This window comes from Pipra filicauda, unplaced genomic scaffold, assembly GCF_003945595.2.
Source record: "Pipra filicauda isolate LSUMZ 115617 unplaced genomic scaffold, ASM394559v2 scaffold858_size64990_pilon, whole genome shotgun sequence".
NCBI classification, from domain to species: Eukaryota; Metazoa; Chordata; class Aves; order Passeriformes; family Pipridae; genus Pipra; species Pipra filicauda.
Window position 1 is genome coordinate 1 of NW_024105040.1, and position 10,462 is coordinate 10,462.

At 60.5% G+C, this 10,462-nt stretch overlaps 1 protein-coding gene across 1 annotated transcript; it reads right to left on the reverse strand.

Annotated features, from left to right (window-relative positions):
* Window positions 1-2,686: 2,686 nt before the first annotated feature.
* On the reverse strand, window positions 2,687-10,404 carry FBLN7 (fibulin 7). Its single transcript, XM_039390664.1, has 8 exons — window positions 8,872-10,404; window positions 7,518-7,677; window positions 6,857-7,027; window positions 6,435-6,560; window positions 6,223-6,360; window positions 5,108-5,245; window positions 3,930-4,068; window positions 2,687-3,806 (listed from the first exon to the last, which is right to left on the reverse strand). The coding sequence occupies exons 1-8, from the start codon at window positions 9,688-9,690 to the stop codon at window positions 3,434-3,436; spliced, it is 2,064 nt and encodes a 687-aa protein (XP_039246598.1). The 5' UTR covers window positions 9,691-10,404; the 3' UTR covers window positions 2,687-3,433.
* Window positions 10,405-10,462: the final 58 nt, after the last annotated feature.

Consider the following 10,462-nt stretch of genomic DNA (forward strand, 5'->3'; position numbering starts at 1 on the left):
CCGCCCGTCACGTGACGGCGGCGCCATCCGGGACGCGTTTTCCCCACTGGAATTGCGGGGGGGGGGAGGCGGGAGGGGAGAAGAAGAAAGAAAAGGCAGGGAAAAAGGAGGGGAAAAGGAGAGGAAAAGGGAGGCGGCTTCCGGCCGGCGAGAACCGGGACTAGGAGCGGCGACGGGGCCCCCCCGCCGCCGCCGCTGCTGCGTCATGGCCGCCCCCCCACCCTACACGCGCTGAGGGCAGCGCCCCCTGGCGGCGGTGCGTGAGGGGGGGGGAGCCGGCCCCGCGGGGCTCATTAGTGACATTAGTAATAATTACATAAAACTTGCGTCCCCGGGGCGGCCGTGACGCCGCCACCGAGATACAAGTGTTTTCCCTTGGAATCGCGGTTCGGCGGTGTCAGGGCGTGACAAAGAAGCGGTTAAAACAATAAATAAACGTGCGAAGGGAAGACGCGGCCGTCGGAGCAGGCGGGATGTTTCTTAATTAAAAATGTCCCCTAGAAAGTTACTTTCTTTTTTTTTTTCCCTTTTCCGGTCTGCCTCCCTGCCTCGCGGGGCTTTTCGGGACGTGGGACTCGGGTTTTTTCCAGCGTCAGCAATGCCAGGGAAAAATACGATTTATTAAAAAAAAAAAAAAAAAAAAAGAGGGAACAGCCACATGTATTCCCATGGGTTCCCATTGGGAAGAGCCTCAGATCCATGAGGGGAGAACCATCTCCCGTGTGGCCAGGCTCGACTGAGGGTCCAAATCGTCATGGGGATGAGGCAAATCCAAGGAAACAACTGGAAAACGGCATTCCAGCAGTGCTGCGACTGACACAGGGCTCTGGGGAGGTGCTGGTGGCTGGGGAGCTGTCATCAGGGCTAATTAGTCCTAATTAGCCCCATCACGCAGACCAATTAACTCCATGGTGCCCACAGGGCTCAGTACCATCTCCCCAGGCTATAGAGAAGGAAAAAAAAATGGGATTTCAAATCCGGAATAAAAGGAAAAATCCTTAAATATTGGTTAAATATTCCGATTTTTAACATGTAGTTGAAGGTAAGTTCCTGTACGTGCTTAATAATTATCATTCTTTTAATTGTAGCTCAGACTGAAGGTGAGGAGAAGCTCAGGGATGCTCCAGGCTTGGGATGCTCTGCTGGGAAAGGTCCATGAGGAATGGATTTTGGGAAGTGGAGGATGATGAGGAGAAAATGGGATGGGATGTTGTAGTTGCCTCATCACCCACCCACCCCCACCCCCGAGCCTGGGGCTTGTCCCTCCTCATGGAGTAAGGAGGAGAGAGAATGCTTTCCCAACCCAGTCTCCCAAATTCCAAGAAATTCCAAGATTTCTCTCCTTCATCCTTTGCATTCTCCCCCTGAGCCATTTGGGGTGAGAAATGGTGATTTTTGAGGCAGCCTCTGGAGCTAGCTGTGCCCATCAAAGGGGAGCCGAAGAATTCCAGCTGGTTTTTTCGGCTCCAAAATATTATTATCCCAAAGAAAAGGTGTATTTCAGGGCCGGAAGAGCCTCTCTCTGCACATTCCAGCCTCGGGAAGTCTGAAAGGTGCTGGAGCAGCCACTCTGGGAAGGGAAAAAAATCTCCTCGAGTCAGCTGGAATGGCAGCCAGAGGTTTGCAGCCCGGAGAGCTGACCTTAAACTTTTCCAGGGCTGGAAAGGGAGAAACCAGCTCACCCTGGCCTCGGGAATTAGGAAAATGTTGTCAGCCTGGAATTGCGCCGCAAGGAAAAGCCTCCGGAGCACGATCCAGGCGCCCGTCTCCAGCTGTGTTATCCGGTGAAAGCAGCACATGGAAACTATTCTGCCCCGTCAGGAGCTTGTCCTCTCCCAGATTCCTGGTTCTTGGCTCCCAGATTTTGTTATCATCCCAAAATACGGTCATGGCCTACTGCAGGAGCACATCCAGCCAGGCTGGGAACTGCCAGGGAATGGGAGAAGGAGGAGAAGGAGAAGAAGGAGAAGAAGAAGGAGAAGGAGAAGGAGAAGAGCAGCCATGCTCCTAGAAAGGCCTTTTTTTTTATTATTTTGGGGCTTTTTAAGGAAGTTTTCCCTTCCCTCCCCTCGCACAACCCTGGGATGCATTTCCCTGCCCGACTCCACATCCATCCGGAGCTCCCGCCAAGCCAAACATCCTCCATCCGCTGGCAGCAGCCCTGAATGTCCCTCCTTGTTCTGCCTGGAGAGATCCAACCCATCCCAAGCTCCCATGGAAAGGCTGTACCCCAAAAAAAATCCGGGAGCTCAATCCCCCAAAGGATGCAGAGATCCATCTCCCCCTCAGGAGACAGATCCATCTTGGGAAATCTCCCTCTGTGGGGCAAGGACTGGGAAGGGTTTTGGTGGGTGCAGCTCAGCAGGATGCTCAGGGGTGAGGATTCCTAGGGATGAGGGTGTTCCAGGGTGAGGATTCCAGGGGGAAAAAGGATGCTCAGGGATGAGGATTCCCAGGGGAAAGGACGCTCAGGGTGAAGTTTCCTTGGGGGGAAGGATGCTCAGGGATGGGGATGCTCAGGATGAGGATGCTCCAGGGGTAATGAGCCACCTCCCAAGCAATGTAAGGCAGGAAAGTAAAACTCTTGATAACAGATTCTTGCCCCACCAGACCCAGAGCTCTCCTGGATGGCTCCAGATGAGCATTCCCACCATCCACACATCCATTGGGTGCTTCACTCTGGTGCCATCCTTTATATCATCCTTTAATTGTGCTAAATCCAGCGGAATGTGGGAACATGCAGAATGTCAGGAGAACATGCACAAGCAGGGGGATGAATCCCCCTGGGAAGAGCCGAATCCCAGCTCTTCCCAGCGCTCCTACACCAGGATGGAAGGTGTGGCTGGTGGAGCAGGGAATATTCCCATCTCCACACGCAGCCGGGAGGTCACGGCGAGGGAGATCCATAGGGGATTCCCACTGGGGAGGTTTAAGGAGCAGGGATAGCGCTGGGATTCCTCCTTTGCCCAGCTTGCCAAGGGGGGCACCAGGAGCCAACCAGGTGGATGTTTGTGGAGTTTTCCAGCCCTGATCAATCCCAGGGGATAAAGGCCATGGACCTCAATCCCCAGCAGGCTCCAGGGAGATTCTAAGCATCCAAAGGGAAGCAGAGGCATGTTTTTAGGGAGCCGGGGTCCAAGCAAGCCCAGGCCAGCGGGGAGGAGAGCGGGAAAGGCCAGGAGCCTCCCTCCTCCCACGTGCTCTGCTTCACTGCCTTCCTAAAGGAAAGAGCAGGAATCCTAAGGAAATCAGGTGGCTGTAGGACATCATCCCTCCTGAGCTGGGGGTGAGGACGGAGCCCCACTTCCCGCTTCTTTTCCACCTCGTTTGGGTTTTCCTCCTGCACACAGGCAGGTGTCAATCCACCTGGGAAGCACCTCAGGACAGGACGCTGAGCGGGGCCCGGGAGCCGCCAGTGCCGCCGCCGCCTCCCCTAAAACTCATAGGCGGAGACAAAGAGGGTGATTTTGGACAAGTGCTTGGCCTGGAAGACCCGGTCCAGGTACTCGGACATGTCCACGTCCACCTGGACGGTCTGGGGGCCCTGCAGGCTCTGCACCAGGATGAGCTCCCCGGTGTGCCGGTCCGAGCGCTGCACCACGAAGTGCCCGCGGCTGTTCCCGCCCGCGATCCCGAAGCGGAGGCTGTCGGGGCCCGGCCGGCCGGGAGCCGCCGCCGTGGCCATGCGGAACAGCGGCGTGGGAGCCACGAGCCGGGAGGGCAGCGGCAGGTAGTGGAAGGAGATGGTTTTGGGAGCGTGGTGGCACGACCGGCTCTCCATCGGGCAGGGGTTGCGCTCGCACTGGCTGCGGAGGGGAAAAGCGAGGGAGGAGGTTTTTGGGGATGCGGGGTCCCCGTGCCCCACACCTGCCTCGGTGTTGCATCCATAGGGATGCCGTGCCGTGGGTTTTGTGCCAAACCACACTTACAAGGGGGAGGTTTTGACGTAGGAGACGTTCCCGACGGCAGGGGGGCACCGGGGGGTGACACACTGGAACCCCCCCCCGGTGTTGATGCAGGTGCTCCCGCCCGTGCAGTTATCCTGGGAGAGGGAACACTCGTCGATGTCTGGAAAACAGGGGCGGGCGGCAGGTCAGGACCCTGGGAGACTCCAACCAACCTCGCTTTTAGGTGCATTCCAGTGGAAAATAGGCAAAACCACCTTGAAATGGGTCAAATAGGACTCAGAAAATATGGGAGTATGGCTGGGAGCATCCCAAAATCCCATCTCCTCTCCCCAGGCTCTGCCCTGGGCCAGCAAGGGTTAATGGCAGCAGGAGGGCAGCTGCTTTTCCAAACTTTCTGCTCAAGTTGTTTGGACACACCATCCCCTTTTATTTACTAAACACCCGTGGGACACCTGGAGGAGCTGGAATGCAAAGGGTTTGCTGGGAGCAAAAACAAGATGCCACGGAAGGCGTGGAAATCAGGGAGAAAAGGGGAAATCGGGATTTTCTCACCCTGAACTGCAGCAATCAACACATTCCAGCAGAAAATTTCCCTGTTTTTCAGGAGGAGGCTTTCAGCAGGGCTGGCCTCCCACCGTTCCCACCCGCTTCCCAACTTCCCTGGGACTGGGGGAGAGGACACTGCCCTCCGAGCTGGTGCCCTGCTGTGGAATTCTGGGGTTCTAATATTATTTTTGGTTCTTCCCAGGGATTCCCTGTTTTGGAGGCATCCCCATTTTCAGGGAGGTGCAGCCCCAAAGCATCACTCCATCATCTTCCCCCCCGCCCCCCCGGGAGGGGAAGGAGAAAGGGGAGAAGGGAGACAGAAAAAGGAAAAGGGAAAGGAGAGAGAGGAGCTTCCAGAAAAGCATTTTCTTTTAATTTTGGGGGCTCTTTGAAGCCCTCAGGTGGAGATTTCCCTTTCCTCCCTCCCCCAGCACAACCCCGGGATGCGTTTCCCTGCCCAGCTCCCCATCCAGCCGGAGCTCCCGCCAACCCAAACATCCTCCATCCGCCTCCATCCCCAAAAACGTCGCTCCATCCTCACCCTCCCCTCTGTGCCAACCCCCTCGGATTTCTGCCTGTGGAAATGGAGAGAAAGGGGAGGGGGAAATGAAAAATCCCTTGGGAACACATGGATTCCAGCCCCCCCCCCTCACCTTCGCAGCTCTTGCCGTCTCCCAGGAGGATGTATCCGGAGGGGCAGGAGCAGCGGAAGGAGCCGGGAAGGTTGACACAGGAATGGGCACAGAGCCGGGGACCCCCGTCCCGCTGGAACACCTCACACTCGTTGAGGTCTGCGGAGAACAGGGATTAGCCAGGATCCCACAGCATCCTGCTGGGAAAACTCGGGAAGAGTGGGAGGCGAGGCGGGTTGGGAACTGGGCGGTGGCAGATCCCAGGGGATTGGGATCAGCAGCACAGAGTCCCCCAAGGGTTGATACTGAGCCCAGTTTTAACTTGTCCATCCAGGACTTGGATGAAGGGGTTGGAGCCTCCTCAGCGAGGTCCCTGCCAACACAAAACTGGGAATAGTGGCTGATCTCCCGGGGTGCTGTGCAGCCCTTTGGAAGGACGTGGGCAGGCTGGAGAGGAACTGTCTGGAATTCCATAGTGGCAAATGCAGGTCCTGCACCTGGGGAGGAACAACCCCAGGCACCAGCACAGGCTGGGAAGCAGCTCCATGGAGAAGGACCAAGCTGTCCGTGCCCAGCAGTGTGCCCTGGGAGCCAGGAAGGCCAATGGGGTCCTGGGATGTACTGGGAAGAGCACTGGCAGCGGGTCAGGGAGGGGATCCTTCCCCTCTGCTCAGCCCTCTGAGGCACATCTGCAGTGCCTGGTCCAGGTCTGGGCTCCTCAGGACAAGGACATGGAGCTCCTGGAGCAGGTCCAGAGGACATGAGGAAAGGACTGGAGCATCTCCTACAAGAGGTGAGGGAGCTGGGGCTGTTCAGCCTCAGGAAGAAGCTGAGAGGGGACCTTATCCATCTTTATCATTATCCAGAGGGAAGTGTCAGAGGCTGGACCGGGGGGGCCCAACAACAGGACAAGAGGGAATGGGCAGGAACTGGTGCCCAGGAAGCTCCACCTGAACACTGGAGCACAATACCCAGGGAGGGCACGGAGGCTCCCTCCCTGGAGATATTCCAGAGCCACCTGGACACAACCCTGTGCCACGTGCTCACCCGCTGTGGTCCTTCCAACCCGCCCCGTGCCGTGACTCCACGAGGGCCCCGCATCCCCCGCCCGTGTCCCGGTTCCCAGCGTGGCTCACCCTGGCAGAGCCCGTTGGCGGCCGTTCCGTTCATGTGGAAGCCGGGATCGCAGCTGCACTGCTGGGCCTGGGCCACCTGGGCACAGCGGGGCTGGCGGCTGAACGCGGGATCGTCCGTCACGCTCCAGGCGGGAGGAGCTGGGGGGACACGCCGGGGTGAGGAAGGGGCACGGAGCACCCCCAGCTCACCCCCCCGGGGAAGGGTCACCCACCCGTCTGAGCCCGGTGCTGGCAGGTGGCCCCAGTCCACTGCTGGGGGCAGAGGCACCTGAACTGGTTGAGCCCCTCCAGGCACGTCCCGCCGTTCTGGCAGGGGCTGCTCGAGCACTCGCTGATCTCTGCGGGAAAAGCAGCCGCGTTCCACGTTACCTTCCTTTGGGAACGCCGCCCGCGCCGGGATGCTCCGGACCCCGCAGTGCCCCGATGCTTTTTCCCCCCTCATCTCTGCTGCTGAGCCGCTGGGGAGGCTTCAGCTGTAATTCCCAGTTTTCCTTGAACAGCATCCCCGGGGATGTTGGGAGGCAGCTGTGATCCCTCCCCGTTTGGTGAGCCCCCAAAGCTCCCCATACTCAAATAAGGCCACGGTACATCCTGCTCTTCCAAGCACCGTTCCCAGGCAGGGAAGAAGTGGTACCTTCACAGCGGGGCTCCTGCCCGCTCCAGGTGCCGTTGGCCTGGCACATCCGTGTGCTGGAGCCCAGGAGCTGGAAACCCGGGTCGCAGGTGAAGTGAACCTCGTGCTCCACCAAGTACTTGGTGCCGAACTTCCTCCCATCCGTGGGGGCTTGGAGGGCAGGACAGGAGACTGCGAGACCACAGGGAGAGGGGTCAGCTGGGGGGGGGGGGCTTATCCTTCCCATTCCCAGCTCTCCTGAGCTCACCCAGTCCCTCCAAGCCTCCCTTTACATGTTGTTTTCCTGGAATATTGTCCCGCTGACAACATCCAGCCCCGCAAGGAGCGCCTGGCAGGGATGTTGGGGCTGGCAGGGAATTGGTGACATTTTTACACCACCACCCCCCAATCCCAGCACCAAACTGTGGCCTTTTTGCTGGAGACACCAGTTTTCCAGCCCGCTCCTGTGCTTTGCCAGGAGCTCTTGGCTTTGCCGGTGAGGGCTTCTCACCCTTTTCACCCTCCCCAGGCCGGAGAAGCTCTCCAATTTACAGCAGGAATTGCCAACCTGAATCCCGGTGACTCCACGCCCAGACTTCCACCTGTCCCGGCCCTGAGCATCCCGAGCTGCCCGTGCCCACCCCGGGTGCTCCGAGGCCGTGGGAGGCCGGGAAAGACTCACCGGTGGGTGCCTCTGGAGCTGCCTTGGCCAGGGTGGAGTGGAGGGAGCTGAGCCGGCTCCTCATGACACGGAGCCCCTCGGAAAAACGCGTCTCCTGCCCCTTCAGCAGCTGCTGCATCTGCCGGATGGCGGCCAGGAGCTGCTGCCTGCTGAGGCAGCTCTGCGGGAACAGGGATGGGGACGGGGATGGGGATCCCGCTCCGGTGCCGGTGCTGCCGCACCACCCGGGATCCAACTACTGATTTTGTATTCCCCCCCCCCCCCCCCATTTACGCAGATTCAGGAGTTTTTTCCACCTGGGCAAGAAGTCCTCAGCCCAGGCTTCCTCCCTGGAATGTACCCGGGTTACGCCGCGCTCCGGGCAGAGCTGGGATGGCTTTGTCAGCCCTGGGAGAGATGCTATAACTCATGTTTCGTCCTGCTGGAGCTCCAGAGCCCCGTCCCGCTGCCACATGACAAAACAAGAGGAAAACAGCTGTCTTGTGAGCTCTGCCGGGGCCAGGAACGCTGGTGGGACTCCTGCCTGCAAACCGATCGCTCCCTCGGGACTGACTCATGCCGGAGACGGGCACCGTTATTATGGGATTCCTGTGGAATTGACTTAAAACCGAGGCAAAAAAAAAGCAAAGCGAGAGCTCAGAGATCCAAGGCAGCGCAGTGGGGAGACAGCACAGAGGGGCTGTGGAGCTTTGGGAAAGTAAGTTGAGCCGGTGGGCTCTGACCCACCTGGCTCAAGGGATTCCTTCCCCCTCTTTCATAACCACACCGAAACGATTCCCGCTTCCAAAACGGGAGGAGAAACACGCCAGCGCCAGCAAAGAACGCACTGGGTGTCCTCTGGTTCCCTGGGAGCAGTTTCGGGGGTCCCGGGCTGCCGGTGGGGATGAGCCGGACTGTGCCGGCAGCTCTGGGATACCCCGCTCCCAGAGGAAGGGAGGTAAAAGCAAATAGATGCTGGCGCGTCGCTGGCTTTAATAAACAGCTCTTTGTTAGGGCTGGGTTTAACTCCGGGAGCCAGCGCGAGCTCCGGCGGGATGCTGAGCCATCGCGAAGCCGTGAAGTCCCCGCCAAACCCCCCAAACGGGCATTCTTTGCTGCCGGTGTGCTCGGGGGCAGCTTCAGGTGTGGGGTAAGGGGGTGGGGGGGAAATAGCCCGAAGGAAGCCGGGCGCGGTTTAAGCGCGGTTTCAGCGCGGTTTGGGACTTCGCCCACCTGTTTGCCGGGGCCCGGGGCAGGAGCGGGGATTGCACCGCAGGACTGTCGGGGCGCTCCGGCTCCGGGGAGGGGGCGGGAAGGGGAGAGGAGCCCCGTGCCCCCCCATAAAGCCCCTCCCGGGGTCCCGCTCCCCGCTCACCTGGGCGGCCGGCGCGGCCGGGAGCGGCAGCAGCAGCGGCAGCAGCAGCAGCAGCAGCGGCGGGAGGCGGCCCCGCGGCCCCGGCACCCCCGGCATGGTGCGGTGCGGCCCCGCCGCTCTCCGGGACCGGCTCCCCGCGCTCTCCCCGCCCCGCCCGCGCCGCCCCCGCGCTGCCCCGTGCAGGGGACGCGGCGCTTCCCCGCCCCGGCGCCGGCACGGCCCCGCACATCCATCCCATAGGACACGGGCACGGCCCCGCACATCCATCCCATAGGACACCGGCACGGCCCCCCGCATCCCATAGGACACCGGCACGGCCCCGCACATCCATCCCATAGGACACCGGCACGGCCCCCCGCATCCCATAGGACACCGGCACGGCCCCGCAAATCCATCCCATAGGACACGGGCACGGCCCCGCACATCCATCCCATAGGACACGGGCACGGCCCCGCCATCCATCCCATGGGACACCGGCACGGCCCCCCGCATCCTATAGGACACCGGCACGGCCCCGCACATCCATCCCATGGGACACCGGCCGGCTCCGGGCATCCATCCCATGGGACACCGGCACGGCCCCGCCATCCATCCCATGGGACACCGGCACGGCCCCCCGTATCCCATAGGACACCGGCACGGCCCCGCACATCCATCCCATGGGACACCGGCCGGCTCCGGGCATCCATCCCATGGGACACCGGCACGGCCCCCCGCATCCCATAGGACACCGGCACGGCCCCGCACATCCATCCCATGGGACACCGGCATGGCCCCGCCATCCATCCCATGGGACACCGGCCGGCTCCAGGCATCCATCCCCCGGGACACCGGCCCGTCCCCACAGGGGTTGGGCTTTTTCCCCCGAAAACCTGTTTCTGCCGCTGCCGTGTGGAGCGAGCACCCCCGAAGGTCCCCCCGCTCCGCCTGGGCCAGGACCACCTGCCCCGGCTCGGGACCCACTTTCCCAGCTCTGCACCTTCTCCCAGCCCGGTACTCCCTTCTCCAGCCCCTTTCCCGCCCCCTGGAGAGGAGGGAGGTGCTGCACAGAGCGCAGGGTCCGGCTCCAGTCGCTGCCTGAAGGGAAGCAGCAGAAATCCCCCCAAAACAGAGAATGGGCAGCAGGGAAGGGCCAGGCCATGGCTGGGGGGCTCCAGCCCTCCCGGGACACCCCTCACAGACTCCTGTTTCCCCGTTGTTGTGACAGGACTGACGGTTCCTCAGCACGTGGATGGATGGGAACCTGCTCTCTGGGAGCAAGGAATGCAGGAGCACACACTGCTCCTGTTGGGGTTCCTGCTGCCATTTTCCATGATTTCTTGCAGCATGAAGTCCCCCAGCAGGTTCTATAGCAAGAGCCTAGACCATCCCAAAATCCTCAACACACGGTGGAAAAGTGGGAAAACACCAGGCCCTGCAAGGCTCGCTGCCCACTCAGTGTGGGGAGCTCCAGCCCCTCGGCACCGCTCGCCCCACCCCGCTCTGGTCCTTCTGGGAAAGAAAAACAATTACAGAAAAATAATTACGGCGTCGATTCCAAACCCTCGGTACTTCAGCCCAAGGAAGGAGCTCCCGGGAAGGGCCAGACTCC

What these genes read in the sequence shown, in the direction of transcription:
- FBLN7 (XM_039390664.1), bottom strand. Translation starts at nt 9,690, where the DNA reads ATGGATGCCTGGAGCCGGCCGGTGTCCCATGGGATGGATGGCGGGGCC. An exon ending in AGCTCCAGAGGCACCCACCG is followed by an intron (nt 7,028 to 7,517) that starts GTGAGTCTTTCC and finishes GTGGTCTCGCAG; the next exon opens with TCTCCTGTCCTGCCCTCCAA. An exon ending in CGCCAACGGGCTCTGCCAGG is followed by an intron (nt 5,246 to 6,222) that starts GTGAGCCACGCT and finishes TGTTCTCCGCAG; the next exon opens with ACCTCAACGAGTGTGAGGTG.